The 17,253-nt window shown below is 36.3% G+C and overlaps 1 protein-coding gene across 2 annotated transcripts in view; it reads right to left on the bottom strand.

Moving 5' to 3' along the window:
- LOC115211867 (partitioning defective 6 homolog beta) overlaps positions 1-8,070 on the bottom strand; it is an 80,533-nt gene extending 72,463 nt beyond the window's left edge. The window contains exon 1 of one of the 2 annotated variants that reach the window (XM_036505862.1): positions 7,514-8,070. In XM_036505862.1, coding sequence (XP_036361755.1) covers positions 7,514-7,591 — 78 coding nt within the window. In that variant the 5' untranslated portion in view covers positions 7,592-8,070. The remainder of the gene's footprint in view (positions 1-7,513) is intronic. The other variant, XM_029780603.2, reaches the window with a different exon arrangement.
- Between the last annotated feature and the right edge of the window lie 9,183 nt (positions 8,071-17,253).

Here is a 17,253-nt window from a genome sequence, read left to right as displayed (position 1 = left end):
TCGTATATATGTATATATATATATATATATGTATGTGTGTGTGTGTTTGTGTCTGTCCCCGTAGCATTGCTTGACAACCAATGCTGGTGTGTTTATGTCCCCGTCACTTAGCGGTTCGGCAAAAAGAGACCGATAGAATAAGTACTGGGCTTACAAAAAGAATAAGCCCCGGGATCGATTTGCTCGACTAAAGGCTGTGCTCCAGCATGGCCGCAGTCAAAATGACTGAAACAAGTAAAAGAGTAAAAGAGAGAGTATGGAAATATTCTATGTTTATACATGAATTCATTAAACAGATATATCTAAGATGTAGAGGGGTTTGGCTATCAAGAAGCTGAAATGATGCTGCAGGGTAATGAAATGTGGGCAGAGCCGAGACTGTTTAGAATCCATGGCAACTGGTAATGAATTAAAGTAGGACAATCAATATTAATTTTCAAGAATGATAGAATGCATATGATTTAAAGCAGGAGAGTATTAGAGATTTAGATAAAAAAAACTTTTGATTGGATTAACAAATTAATGGTGAATGAAGGTATCTTGTTTAAAAAATAACTGTAGTAGAGATAGCCTAAGGAAAACTTAAGTAGAAACTGTTAGGATTGATTTGAAGAGAATGGATCTCGTGAAAGAAATAATTCAAAATAAAATTATAGTGAGAAATATTAATTCTTGTCAGCATGCTGTTGATGAACAATTTATGTAAGTGAGGTTCAGGGTCTTGAAACTCAGAATTTGACTTTTAGCACACTGATTTTCTCTAGCATTGTTTCCCTTGCCCTGTTACTACAGAAGAGAAAACAAATAGTGACATGATGCACCTACAGTGTGCTAAAGGTTAAGCTATGGATTCAAGCATTTACTCATTTATTTAGCCCCCAGGTCAGTCCTGGTTAAGCTCATCGGTAATTAAACGTGTTCCGGTCATGACTATCCAGTAACCCCAATTTGGGTTGTTTTTTTTTTACATGCACAGTGTATTTACTAAATATATATATATATTTATTTATTTCATTTTTCAGATGATAGCATATAGTTTGAAAGAAATTTGATGGCTATTTCTATCAGTTCAACCATACAGAGGATCTTTCATAGGGAAAGCCCCTGGTCTATCAGGACTCACTGCTGAGATGCTTAAAATATCTGGTAGTGTAGGATATGGTCTAGTACCTGTATAGTTAATCAGGTTACTTAGGAAGACATGATCTTCAGTGACTGGTATAGCAGCATCACAGTCAGCTGCTACAAGGGTAAGGGGGATTTTTTTAGAAGTAATTATAGAAGCATCAAATTGCTGGACCAGGTGATGAAAGTTAAGGAAACCGTTATAGCCCAATTAATTAGGAACAAAATTAGACTAGACAAAATGCAGTTTGGCTGTGTCCCAGGCAGAAACATTACCGATGCTATTTTCATAGTCAGGCAACTGCAACAGAAGCATTTAGCTAAAAATAAGCTGTTGTACTTGGCATTTGTTGATCTAGAGAAAGCCTTCGACAGGGTACCACAGTCTATGAGATGGTGGTCTCTGAGGAAGCTAGGGGTAGATAAATGGCTTATGAAAGCAGTACAGGCCATGTACAGGGTTGCTATTTGTAAGGTAAGAATTAACCATGAGTACAGAGACAAATTTAGAGTACAGGTAGGTATTCACCAAGGCTCAGTCTTCATCCTCCTCTTATCCATCATCATCTTTTAGGTCATAACAGAGGAATTTAAGACTGGAAACCCATGGGAACTACTATATGCTGGTGTTCTTGGTCTCATAGCAGATTCTGTAACAAAACTAGAGAAGAAGTTCCAGGTGTGGAAGCAAAACCTGGAATCAAAGGATTTTTAAAGTTAACTTAGCAAAAACCAAGGTCCTAGTAAGCAAGAAATTGGACAGGACCCTACTCACTTTTGGTAAATGGCCCTGCTTGATGTGCAGGAAAGGTGTAGGCAGGAATTCCATCTAGTGTACCCAGTGCAAGCTATGGATACAGAAAAGGTATAGTGGAGTAGTAGGAAGGTTAACTGAGAAAGTAGTGTTTGTATGTGAAAGATGTACAAGAGCCATAAAGATTACAGATACATGGGACACTGATTATCCCAGAGGCTCTCTAGAAGTAGTAGATAATTTCTGCTATCTAGGTGACCTAATTAGTAGTGGAAGGTGTAAATTGCTAGAATAGGATGGAGAAAGTTCAGAGAGATTTTACCTCTGATAGCAATCAAAAGTCTCTCATAATACATATGTACAAACAGAAATGCTACATGGTAGTGAGGTATGGGCCCTGAGTGCAGAGGACATGTGAAATCAGAGACGAATGAAGCTGCTATGCTCTGTTGGACATGTAATGTGCAACAGAGCATTAGTGTATTGAGAGAAAAGTTAGACATAAGAGGAATTAGATCCAATGTGCAAGAGAGAAGACTGTGCTGGTTTCGTCATGTGGTGCATATGGATGAGGACAGTTGCATAAACAAGTGCTAATCACTTAAAGTGAATGGAACTTGTGGATGGAACTCATGGAAGAAGGAGACCCAGAAAGACATGGGACAAAGTGTTGAAAGCTGATCTCAAAACAGTGAACCTTGTGAAGGAAATGACGAAGGAGTGAGATATCTGGTACTTTGCTGTACTTGATAATTGATATCCTATAACCACCTTGGTAATGCTTGTCCATAACGGGCTCTACCCCATCAACCTTCTTCCCCACCCACATTTCATCCACTAAAGCCTGTTACCCTAGGCACATACTACACTTTCTGGCTTTCTCAGTTATCTTTACTTCCCCTTCTAGTTACTTTTCTTCCATCTACAGTCTCTTCCAATCACCTCCTTTTTGCACTTTCTCTCCCCCACCTCTATACTGCTCACCTTCAACTCCTCTCTTACCTCCTATCACCCTCACATATCTACAAGCAGCTCCCACCCTGAATCCTCTCCTGTATTTCTCTCCATCAGTGGTTAGTCACCCTTCCTGCCCATTCACCCAGTCCAAGCCTCTATATCACCTCACTTATTCTCACCACTCCCAATGTCCATTGAGGGCATGTCTTGACTCATCTCCACTATCATCTCTCACTATCACTACTTTACTCTCCAGCTCACTTACAGCAAGACACCTATCTTCGTCCCCTCTATACCTTAGATCTCTCAACTGACACAAAGTCACACTCCCCCAATACTACTCCCCTGTCCCAGTTGAGGGGGCTTTTTGTTTTGCAAGGTTCTTAGTGACCCTGTTGGTGCTGGTGCCGCATAAAGAGCACCCAGTGGACTCTGTAAAGTGGTTGGCATTAGGAAGAGTAACCAGCTGTAGTAACCATGCCAAAACAGACAATGGAACCTGGTGCAGCTCCTATCAAACCAACCAACCCACCCATGTCAGCATGGAAGACAGATATTAAATGACAATGATGATGATGATGATAAAAATTGTTTGTTTGCTTTTATGTCTGGTTTCCCATGCTAACATGGGCGAGACTAGTATGTTTGAGGAATTATTTTACTGATGGACCCTTCCTTGTTCCTAACCCTTACCTATTTTTCATGTAAGGGATTGTGTATTGCACAGGTTTTTGAAGCCAAAATACAACAACATCCCTGCTTGTAGCTCCCTGATTTTTACAGAAATGAAAAATGGACACAAACACACACACATATTTTTCTTTTTAACTGGCACTCCGTTGGTTACAACGACAAACGTTCCATTTGATCTGATCAACAGAACAGTTTGCTTGTGAAATTAACGTGCAAGTGACTGAGTACTACACAGACATGCCTACGTTAGTAGGTCTCAGAAAGATTCAGCATGACATACAGTTTGATATGGGTGGCCCTTTGAATTACACGTACTACAACTCCTTTTTGCCAGCTAAGTGCACTGGAGTAACGTGAAATAAAGTGTCACACTCAAGGACTCAACAAGCCGCCAGAAATCAAACTTATGACCTTATGATCATGAACCTAGCTACTAAGCCACGAGTGCGTGCATACGTATGTATGGGGCTTCTTTTAGTCTGTCTATTAAAGTCGCTCACGGGGTGACAGACAGAAAAAATGTACCCATGGTTTTATCAATAGTATGCTGTTGTCATTTGTGTATAGCAGACCTATAGCAGTCTCGTGTTGTTAAATTTGCTCCCGACCTACTCCGGTCCTTTGTGTTGATATATACATTCCAGGCTTCACTGATATACAACACGAGTATGGCAAATCATAAACAGCTTATTTTTTTCTATCAAAGTGAAACACCTGAATTCGAGAAATTTGGTGATGGTCTATGTCAATAAATTAAATATATACAGATCACGAAGTGGAACCCTTCCAGAAACATCAGACTCCCTATTTCGGCAATTTAACCTATTCTACTTTGTAAACAGCTCGTAATTTCTTCCTCCCTGAGTTTCAGATTACCTTTATTCTAACGCTCAGCTCACCCTACCTCTACACAGAGCATTGTTCTGTATAGTTTCTACCTTCACACAAACCCGTCATCGTAATTAGTGCACAGTGCAGTCATGGGCAAACTGCGGCCCGCAAAACTTTCTGAATGGCATGCACGCCTAACAAAAAATTACCGTCAATTTTTTTTTTTTTTATATTGCGGCCCGCCAGGTGTTGAACCATGTCTCATGTGGTTCACATCTCGAAAATGGTTGCCCATGCCTGCCATAGTGAGTATCATCTATATATACGTAGATCTATCGCTAGCATCAGCAATCGCGATTAAATCTCTGTCTCCATTTACCTCCAACATCGAGGGCCTCTATGACGTCGTCAATCGACGTACTAGGAATAGCGGCCAAAAAGTCTCCTTCGCACCACATACGGAGCCTTCTTACTGCCGAGAGAGAGTGAGAGAAGGGGGGAGTGTTATTAAATATACCTAGTCTAATTTTAAAAAAAAAGGAGGTGGAACGATTGAAGTCGGAACACATTTAATTATTGTCTTGTCTATATATACCGAAACTGAGTTGGGGCCAAGTATCTTTTTTTTTTTTTTTAAAGAAACTGAATTACTAGGAGGAGTGTATTCCCAGCCCCTTCCCTCCCGTCCTTTTTAGTAGCTTCTTACGCCACGCCGGGAATACGGCAACTGCATTCTACCACCGCCCCCACCACCAGTCGCAGGAGGATTTGCTAGTTAACCTATAGCTGGGACCCTAGGTGCCACTACTCCGGACCAGAGTAGATCTGGGAACAATAGTGACTAAGAGGTGTTTCCACATTCCTCAAACGCCGAAACCAGGGCCCTATGGTCCCACTGCCGGGGTGTAGCTTAGAGTCATACCTAATATCAGGTGTCACAAAATCATATGCACAACCATCACCCGCACTCACTTTCAAACGAAGGTCGATAAAGTTCTGAAGTAGGAAAACAAATTCTCAAAAATTACAAGTTTACTTTTTACTTGAAATTCACCAAAAAAAAAAAAAAGAAAGAAAGAAAAAAGTACAAATAAAAGAGAAAACTAGCTTTCACAAATGACAGTTTCACAAACGTCAAATGTGGTGCTTGCGCACCTAAACGACGTGGGTTGTAGTTAGTTACCTTTCTGCAGTATAACTATTCCAATTTAAATAAAAATAGAAATGTTTCAGGTCTTATAAAACATGTAGTGTTTACATAGAACAAAAATAACTTCACTGTGGTTTTTCTTTATTTTTATAAACTTTATACCTCGGTTAAGTAAGTATATTTACCTCCACGATACACTAAGTATGTCAGTCAATTGCTGTTCTGGATAGTAAGTGGAATGAAAAACGTGACGGTCATGCCTTTCCCAAGGGCATTAACGAAAGAACTGAAGTGAAACAGCTAAAAACGACAATCCAAAACAAGACCCAGGACTCGGTTCGCTGACAGCGTACAGTTACTCATAATTTATTATGTTTCAAAGTTTGACCGGAAAGTAAAAAAAAATTGCCCTTTTCAAGTTTATTTCAGCCTATATCATTACTGAAGTAATCTAGCTCGCTATTCTTTAAACCGGGTATCAATTTACAACCATACGGGTTACCATCAACCGAGTAACTAAACTCGATGACATAAGTATCTTAATTAGTAGTTACGGCGTTACCAAGAAACAAAAGCATTGCTGTGTAATTTGTTAAATATAAGAGCCTTCATTATGTTAGGTTAATTATCTAATTACAACATCCATACTACATTAAGTGCCACTAAGCTATATAATAATACACTTTCAACGGTAAATAAATTATCAAGGTGCCTCATGTTAGGTGATGTGCAAGTAAACATTAGAAAAGTTAGAAAAATCGTACATACAAAATTAGAATTCTTACACAAAAGAAGCAATTAAAAAAGTTAGAGATATCTAAAATAAAACAGATAAATTTAATCTGTAATTAAATAATAAGCTAGCACTTCTAGTACTTCAGCTAAATACTTTCATGTTAAGTCGTAACAAGTCTTGTATTTTGCCGTTAAATACACGCACTAACAATCTGCAATGGATAACATAATCCCTGCGGATAGATTAGATTCTAAATTCTGGCTCATTTGCCAGATAAAATTTAAGCAAACAGCTACATCGAGTGAAACTAATATTCAGTATGTTTGTGTGTGGTTTTGTAAATATTCTGTTTCAAACAGATAATTATCTTGGGTAATTAGAATGCCTCATCAATACAACTAACACTTTTAGCGTGTGTATGCATGTTTATATATATATCGGTGATTTCGGAGTTGTACAGCTTCAAGACAAATATTACAAGATATTTTAAAGCAAGCTTAGCGTTGATACACAATCACATTGTTATTCCAAGTATTTGAACAGGAATATTTTAAGGCGGTTCGCATGCCAATATAACATACCACAGGTGGCCTGTCGAAAAGAAATCTAGAGGGGTGAAAACATAAAAAAGATACGCATATAACACGTATAATTAAATAAACTACATAATAGTAATCGTTGACGAAGGTAGACAAATAGTCAGCATCTTAAAAAATAAGTTAAGAGTGGACAAATTAAAGTGTATTATGACGTTTTAAACAGAATATTATCCCGATAATAAATTCGAATATTTTAATTTATAACAATACGTATATAAAAAAAGAAAGGTTTTGACGAAATAAAGCTAACGAAAGATTTTTCATTTATGCAGAGCAGTGAAATGAGAACAGACGAGTAGGCATAAGGTAAAAGAAAGCAAAGTTACTATGATCAAGGAGTGTCCGACATTTATTCAGGTAACACACATTTTAGGGTAATGATACACGAGAAAAAAAGGGATGGGGGCCATAATACAGCTTCGAACATGACATTGTAAGAAGAAAAACGTGTGCTTATGTAGGAGGTAGTCAGAATTTCGGGTGTGTAGAAACATTACTCGCACCTGGCTCACCTCGCAATAATTGCATAAACACTCCCTCTAAATTTTGTCTTACAAAATAAAGAGGCCGGTAACAAGACTTTATACTTATATTTTCTCCAGACCAGAACAACAGATATTTTAAATAAATTTCATACATATTTATGAGCAAAATAAAAAGAAACTTACCTTGCTTTTCACTTCAATTAAATTATTATCCGTCATTCTGTTCTTGACCACACGTTTCTGCTGTTGTGGAGATCCCATTGGGTAACATTAGTACTCATAGCAACGTTACTAAGGTAGAAATACAAATTTATACTTTTTAAGAGTAGGGTTCTCACATCACAGACAAGACACGGGAATTAGTTTCCGACTGACTCCGATGGTAAAAGTCAAGATTTTGTCTATGTTTCTGTACCTCCCACGGGTTTACTACGCTAAGCCTTCCGCTGAAAGGGCTGGTGAAGTATGCGTTGCTTTACTCTTTGTTTTGTTGTTAATTGAATCGTACTCACTTTGTCTGTATGTTTAATTTCTTCCTCCTCGTGTACTCCTCATAAACTTACCCCTTTCTCTACATGGCTTCCTAGCTGCTTCAGATCTCTCATAATCGCTCTATCTTTTTGTCAACCTATGCAGCGACGACTCCTGCTACCTAAACACCGCTCACTCACCCTCCCTTTTCTTGTCTGTCATATCTTTCTTACACCCTACGCTTACTCTCTCACTATTCCCCTCTGTCCCTCCCTCATGTCTTTCATATCTTTCTTACACCCAGCACTTGCTCTCTTTCTCTCTTTCCTCCTCCCTCTTCATATATAGTAACAAATGATTCCTTGTTCGCAACGTAGTCTTTCTCTTGTCTTTATGTTATATTTACATCGACTCTCACACACTCTCACTCTCTCTTATATTTTCCGCTTACTCTCACTCACAATATATAAAGATCATATCTTTCTCATTGCTACTTTCCGCACTATCTACATCTGTTTCCCGACCAGTACACTTCTATCATGATCGCAACCAATACTGCACCAAATGTTTTAAGTTCGTACACGAAATATATCACTGCTACTAAAGAAATTATAAACTCACAAATACAATAACATATATACTGTGTAATACAAATGCTAGCCGTTGCTACGTTGGACGATGAACCTCACAGGACAAATGTAATCAATCTTCACAATCTTTCCACAAACAGAATAAGAGCCGATCTCCGTTTTCTGTTCAGGAAGAGATTGTAAACTGATTTGTTTACGTTTATCGGGTGTGTTCGATCGCGCAATTCAGCGACAGCTTTAACACGACAACGTTCATCGTTTAAGAAAGTATGGAATATACACTATCGTACATATGTATATTACGCTAGTTAAAACACGCTGCTTGGAGCATCAATGATGTGTGTGTGTGTGTGTGTGTGTGTGTGTGTGTGTGTGTGTGCGTGAGTGGGTGTGTGCATGCATAAATGCATATACATGCGTATGTATATGCGTATATTCCTGGCTTTAAGGGTGTCGCGAAAGGCTTGGCTGGAGGCCCTACCTTCCGAGTATTTTTTTTTTTTTTTTACAGGGCTTAGAAAAACTGGACGACCGCTGCAATAAGTGTATGAATCCAAGAGGGAAATATGTTGAATAAAGTCATAATTAACTGATCCTCCTGTATTTTCTTTTACCCAAAACCAGGAACTTTTCAGCATTTGTCGGATGTGTGTGTGTGTGTATATATCTGTAATAAATCTTGCAAGCATGAAGTGGATTCGATCCATCATAGCCAAATTTAAATTAACACTTCAACAGAATTTTTCTCACGGTAAAACAATAATTTTCCTGTGACAGCAGTTTTACATTTGCCAGATTGCTTTTGCTAGGCCGAAATAATGTCATCACCACTTGACCTTTCTAACCTCTTCTATTTCACCAAAAGCTAGAAATAAGATAACAAGACCACCAACTAAATCCATTGTTCTCAGCGATAAGTCTGTCCTTCTGGATAGTTATAAAAGCAAGAACCCCAAGCAAAACTCAGTGACTTGGTGATAACTGAGTTAGTCGGCTAGGCTCCAGTTAGTTAATGAATGACAAACTCAAGTCAGAGACAGCTACCATCAGTAAGGGAGCAGAATGCTAGAATCATGATCCAAAGCAAGGCAGCTACTAAAGACAATGGTCAAATGGAGAAATGAAATTTACTGTCAGCAGCAATGAGACCCAACTTCCCACACTTTCTCACTTTTACTAACTCACTTTGTCTTCTGTGCACATTACCATATCTCTCTATGGTTTACTACTACAATAGGAACACACAGGCCAAAATTAACTTTTTTATTTCGCACACTCTAAGATTTTATCATCTGCCTGTCGAAGCAAGGTATTATATTCAATGTAACGGGAAATAAATATTTTCTTCACAACTTCAATCACTGTTCTTTCATCTTTACATAATGGCTATCAATGAAGAACCAATCTTTACAGATTACATTCTATCCTACTGTGTATCGACTATAGTCTTCCCATATTATTGTTTACTAATTAATATCATCTATTACATATATATACACATATATACATATTTATACATATATACATACACATGCACATATATACATACTTTGCTATTTATCTGATCTGAGAGAAGTGCTCAATACATACTGTAGAGGATATGTTTGTCTTTTATTGAAACCGAAACTTGAGTCGCGAGTCTCAGTTTTGTGTGTGTGTATGCACATGCACTCAGAGGAATCTCTGAGTTACAGGAGTAATCCATTCCGATTTTTTTAAAGGAAAGCAACAAAAAAAAAAAAACAAGGAAGCAACACAGCCACTTTTATATACGAGAATAGTTTCTAAATATATATAGAATAATATTTATACATAAAAACATTTGAAGTGAAATACATAAGGAAACAAATAAGAATTGTAATATGGTAATAGGATACATCCTTACCACAAAAGATTATGACTACAGTGTGAGGGTGTAAAATAAGAGTTACTAGGAGAACGAGGACCATTACCTACTATCTTAGAGTTCATCATCATCAATATTTACTCGAACACTGAAGAACTTATCTAAAATTGTATGATGTTTATGGCGATTCATTTCCTTGCTCCTTGTACAGACAACTCAGAGTAGGAATTAAGTTCATTGTGAACCCTTCTTATAATTTTCATGTTAGATTCACAATAAAAACTTGCAGCTTTCCCTCTATAAGTGCAGGTGCCAATCTCTAATTATAGAGAGAATAAAACCTGGGATGAAGTGGTGAGAAAGGATCTTCAGATGTTGGGCTTCTCACAGAGTGGATAACAAGGGACTGCAACTCTTGACAGTTTGCTGCTGTGCTTGAGAAAACAAATCAAGCTAAGCAAGAGTATAGTTGTCCTAATATACAGGGATGCCCCTGCATCCCCTTCCAGCTGAGCGTTCCTAATTTTGTGGGCTCATGGGTGCTGGTGCCATATAAAAAGCACTTGTACAGGTGCCACGTAAACTCACCCATGCCAGTGCTGTGTAAAGGCACCCAGTACGCTCTATCAAACGGTTGGCATTAGGAAGGGCATCCAGTCATGGAAACTAAGCCAAAACAGACATTTTTATAAAATTTGAAAGTTTTATAAAAATTGGAAATATTATACTGAAGAGAGAAGTAAATAAAATTTAAATTACTTTAATCTCGAAACATGCATATAATTAATCCTAGTCGTGTTGATTCGTTGTTTTTCTCTTTGCCTTCATAAAAAAGTATGTTTATTGTCATGGAGATTCTTATAGTAGCAGAAAGAGAATTTTTTAACTCCTATTTCTAATTTCGGTATGTGGGGAAGCAGTTAGCTGAACCCTAATTATAATTATATAGATAATTTTACCTATAAAGGTTATTTTAACATACTGATCTACTTGGTAAAATTGTTAATTAATTGATTAATTAATTAATTAATTTAATTAATAAATTTTACTCTTCTATTATATATATATACACGGAGTGGTTGGCGTTAGGAAGGGCATCCAGCTGTAGAAACATTGCCAGATAAGACTGGAGCCTGGTGCAGCCTTCTGGCTTCCCAGATCCCCGGTCGAACCGTCCAACCCATGCTAGCATGGAGAACGGACGTTAAATGATGATGATGATATATATATATGAATTCAATTAGAGGTTGTGTTAACCTCATAAAGGGATGGTTTCATCCAAGGAAATACTGGTTCAATACCTAGTATTTTTGGGGAATTAATTTCCTTAGAATGATAGGTATACATATATAAAACCATATAGTTTATATTCATATAAAAGAAGAAAAAGAAAATGGAGATTGGGATGTTGTTTATTATTAACAACAAATCAATCATCATTCCTTACAGCTGTTTCAATTAATACACAATGAATTAATTAAATATTAAATTTATATGCCCTGAGCATATATTTTTCCTTCTGAAGATATTATGCTCAAGGCATATGAATTTAATATTTACTTAATATTTACTGAGTATTAATTGAAACAGCTGTAGGGGATGACGATTAATTTGTTGTTAATAATAAACAACTAGGAAGGACATCCAGCTGTAGAAACACTGCCAGATTTGACTGGCCTGGTGCAGCCTTCGGGCTCCCCAGACCCCAGTTGAACCGTCCAACCCATGCTAGCATGGAAAGCGGACGTTAAATGATGATGATGATTAACTTCCCAATCTCCATTTTCTTTTTCTTCTTATATATATATATATATATATATATATATATATATATATATATATATATATATGTATGTATATATATATATATATATATTCATATATATATGTATATATGCATGTATGTATATATATATATATGAAATGGAATAAAAGTGCAATAGAGGACAATAAAACATTTGGACAGATAGATGATACAAAGGAGAAACAACAATTAGAAGAACAAGCAAAGAAAGATGTGCCTTCTTTCCTCATTGAAGTATACCAGAAGTTCTTACTGTTTCAGGCAGTTACACTTGAGACAGTTCGATATGGTTGCCTCCAAAAACGTCTAAGCTAAGAGTATTAGACCTTTTTGTAAGAAAATAAGCGAATGTGTTCAGCATCAAAGACAAAAAATGGAGCACATGGTACTCAATTACAAATACAAACAACAAGAATATAACAACAGGTGTCTTTCGACTGAGAATGAATCAAATATATATATATGTATGTATATGCATATATATATATATATATATATATATATATATATATATATATAGGGAGAGAGAGAGAGAGAGAGAGAGAGAGAGAGGAGAGAGAGAGAGAGGGAGAGAAAGATAATGGTGCAAATAAACAAATAAAATTTTTGATATACAAAATATACACATATGTGTATACATGAAAATAGAGAAAGAGCAAAGACTGAAAACTTTCAGTCGATGGATATTCAATTATAAATATATGAATATTTATATATTTACAGGGCAAACTTACACAAAGTACAAAGATACAGAAAATTAAAGGGGAAAAGGTATGGTGTTAAAGGTCTGACAGCTGTTTCTGGGGGCTTGAAGTTACTTCATGGTGTTGACAGATGTAGTTCAGAAATATATGCAATCAGTAATGGAAGCATATAAACATTGGATAAACCCAGCCTCCATCTTCAGAGCAAACAGGTAGATTTTTATGTGTATTTTTTTCAATATCTAACCCATACAGTTTTATTTGTTTATTTGCATCATTATCTCCATATTTGCTCACTTGGATTACTCTTTTAGCTTCTCTTTAACCCCATGGACTTGGTCCTTGGTAAAGATTTTGGAGTAAGTTCAAATCATTTGAGCACTACTAAGTGTCTTCTATAGTGAGCATTTGTGGATCTCATTTGTTTACTCTCTCTCTCTCTCTCTCCTCTCTCTCTCTCTCTCTCTCTCTCTCTCTCTCTCTTTATGTGTGTGTGTATATATATATATATATATATATATAACTTTAACAATTAAGGATAACTTCTTAATAATGAATCTTAACAAGAAATTATCGGGTAGATAGCGTGAAAAACCTCATAAGAGAAAAATTTCGAAAATAATTCTTTCTTATTGAACATATTAATTTATATATAGAGGGCATTATTATACATACATGCCACACGCTAAGAGGGACATTAGTCATTTCTACCAAAAATTTTACTAATTTTACTAATTTTCTTGTTAAGATTCCTTATTAAGAAGTTATCCTTAATTGTTAATTAATTTTATTCCGAAAAAACTTTTCCTACCTGAAATGCAATTCGAAGAAGCCTGCCATTTACCGGATGTATTATATGTAAACTTCCCCATGTGCTTTGTTGGGGTTGAACAGTTAGCTGTTTGGCTTCGACGAGACAGGTCGTTTATCTATGATGCGTTCAGAACCAGTCTTGCTGATGAGTACGTAAGTACGAAATCACAGGTGATACAAGACTAAATTCATTTTTTTAAATGTCTTGCTTTGAAAAATTGCATTTGGGTAGGATTAGTAAAATTTTTGGTAGAAATTACTAATGTCCCTCTTAGCGTGTGGCATGTATGTATAATAATGCCCTCTATATATAAATTATATATATATATATATATGTGTGTGTGTGTGTGAAAAGGTCACGAATTCTGAAAAAATCACTTGACCTGGGAACCTTTTCAAACTCCAGGAATGAAGTATTCAATCAATGCCCACATCTAAAAGGTTTCCTGCTTCAGACTTGGGATTCCCCATTCGTTGGATAGTCCTACCAGAGCTCCTCCAAATTCACCATGTAAGGGGGATAACCCCATACCACTAATCCTGTCCTGCTACTCCTGTCCCATTAATCCCATCCCACTAACCCTGTCCTGCTAACCTTCTCTCACCTGCAGCATGAACAAATATTTTTTGTTCACAGAACCAACTACTCATTACATATTTCTTCTTCCAGTTTCTAGAGAGGCTATGTGCCTTCAGCCATTTGAGTCTGATGAGTTGCTAGGCATGTTATAGGTTGTGAAACCAATGGTCGCTGGCCATAACTTTTAACTTCCTAATATATATATATATGTATATATATGTGTGTGTGTGTGTGTGTGTGTGTGTGTGTGTGTGTGTGTGTGTATGTATATGTATGTATGTATGTATGTATGTATATATATGTATGTATGTATGTATGTATGTATGTATATATATATATATATATAAAATTCCAGCCAAGGATGATATGCTTGCGGTTTATGTTTCAATGAGTATGATGTTTATTTTTGATATTTTTTTTCTGTTTGTTTTTGTCTAGATTGCTAAAAAAAGAAAATGGTGTGGATATATAATGAGTGAAAGAAAAGACTGATTTAACAGAGATTTTCTGGAACTAAAAAGAATCCTGTTATGAATGCATCTGCTGGTATTGCTGAATAATAACAATTAGAACAATGTGTTATTTATAACATATTTGATACTTAGTAATGAACAGCTGTTAGTGATGTATTGAAACACTAGAAGTGGGGGGGGGGTAATAAAGCATATTCAATCCATTTTCTGTTAATATTTTTGTATAAGCTGTATGGATATTTAAGGCTCTCAATGTGTATGTCCTGTGAGAAGAAAGTCCTACTGTATGATGGCATTTGGTAGCGAATTTCAGAGGAAGAGCTTTGGAAAGCACACTACAAGGTTTTTTTACCCAGATTATATTAAAATATACACACACACACATGCGCGCGCACACATTCATAACAGGATTCTTTTAAGTTTCCAAATTCTCTTTCAAGATTTTGGTTAGTCTAGTCTATAGTAGAAGACATTTGCCCAAGGTGCAATAGGACTGAACCTAAAACCAAAAATATGGTTATGAAGCAAACCTCTTAATAGCCATAGCCCATGCCTACACACACACACACACACACACACACATGCACACATATACACATACATAAGATTCATGAACATTACTCCAATAAACTTCTACAATTGTAGTCTAAAATTGTTTGACCCAGATAAACTCAAAATGTTTTAATATTTATAATAGATATTGGTCACCCAACTGATCTTTTCCAGCAGAGCATTCAATAGTACAGCTGTTTTATTGTTTTGTGTTTATCTGGGTCAGTTAGAGATTTTAAGATGAAATCGTAGGAAATTTCTGGAACAATAATTTTCTATTTTGGTTTATGGTTGGACATTGTAGTTGTAAAGATTAGCCCTTTTATTACCATGTTTCTCTTGAAATACACTATTTTAGTTTCAATAAATTTTTAAAATGATAAAGAATTAAATAATTTTGTTATTGTTAAGCTAGAGTTTGGAACATTAATTGGGATAGTATTGTGAGAGAAGGTGATAATTTAAATTACTTAAAAACAGTAAGTTTGTATCATTGAACCTGGGGTAGTCTCGGGCAGGTTGGTATCAAAAAGGTTTCATGTATTATATTAATTGAGCTTCATATAAAATAATATTTGAATAAAATAGTTTAGATTTTAGAAGAATCCAACATCTGAATTCTAATAGAAAATGATGACATTTCTTTAAAATTTCAGTAGAACCTACAAGAAGACATTAAAGATTAATACAAAATAATATCATCCAACTGAATTTAACTCTTTAGTGCTTTAACTGGCCATACCCAGCCCAAATATTCCACCAGTTTTATAGTAAAAACCAGTCAGATTTAGATTCTCACACCTACAATACAATGTTATTCTAAAACTGAAAAATGCATCATCAAAATCTCAAAGTAACAAGTTAATGGATAATTAATTCAAAATGATGTGAATAAATAAGATTTCCTCTGACAGAATAATCTGAATGATAAAGGGTTATGGTGATCTACTTTAAAAGAGATGTAATTAAGCCCAGAGTTTGGTAAGGATAGGAAGATGTCTGCCCTGGATGATGCTTTTATGGGATTGGCACTTTAGGGTTTCCTGTATAAGCCTCTATAGGGGGAGCAGGACATGATGCAAACTTAAGAATGGCACACACTCTGAGCTGCACACACTCTGGACAGTACACACTCTGGGCTGCATTCATTCTGGGCTGCACACACTATGGTCTGTTACACACTCTGGGCTACACACATTCTGAGCTGTATACACTCTGGATTGCACTCATTCTGGGCTGCACACACTCTGGTCTGTACACACTCTGGGCTACACACACTTTGGGCTGTGTTCACTCAGGGCAGCATACACTCTGGGCTGTACACACAATGGGCTGCAGACACTCTGGGTTTCACTCACTCTGGACTGCACACTCTCTGTGCTGCAATCACTCTGCATTGCATACACTCTGGGCTGCACACACTCTGAACTGCACAAACTTTAGGCTGAACACACTCTGGGCTGCACTTACTCTAGGTTGTAGACACTCTGGGCTGCACACTCTCTGGGCTACACACACTCTGAGCTGCACATACTCAAGCTATGCCATTGAGTTAAGCACCCTCTGAATTAATTTTTTACAAAAGCATAATGTCTCAGATGACATTGTGTCATATTAATGGTATTTAGAATGTAAATGAGAGAAATAATAAAGATTAAACTTTGTAATCTGGTCTCTTATATCATGATCAGAAAGTTGCCTGTAATTTTCAACAAATCGTAGAGTTTCATCCTTCTGGACTCAACAAAAGTAATACTAGTAAGTTGCTTCCTTTACCTATATATGTTTCATTTTGTCTATAATAGAAATCCCTATTTCACATATCTTCATCATCAAAACACTTTCATTTATTGGAGTTAAGTAAATGTTTCTGAAAATAAGATCATTCTTTCATCATATTTCTTTAATCATATCTGTGTTAGGAAGACAAATCTATTAATAGATTGATGCCACTCAATCCAATTATTGGCAAAATATGATAAATTGGAGTGAATAATCATATTTTATAAGTAATTAAACTTGTTAAAGAAAATCAGATAGATTTCAATGAATGAGAACTGATTAAAGCATTGGATGAAAATAATAGCCAG

Source organism: Octopus sinensis, linkage group LG1 (genome assembly GCF_006345805.1).
Source record: "Octopus sinensis linkage group LG1, ASM634580v1, whole genome shotgun sequence".
NCBI classification, from domain to species: Eukaryota; Metazoa; Mollusca; class Cephalopoda; order Octopoda; family Octopodidae; genus Octopus; species Octopus sinensis.
Note: the sequence above shows the minus strand (reverse complement) of the source record. Positions and strands in the feature narration are given on the sequence as shown.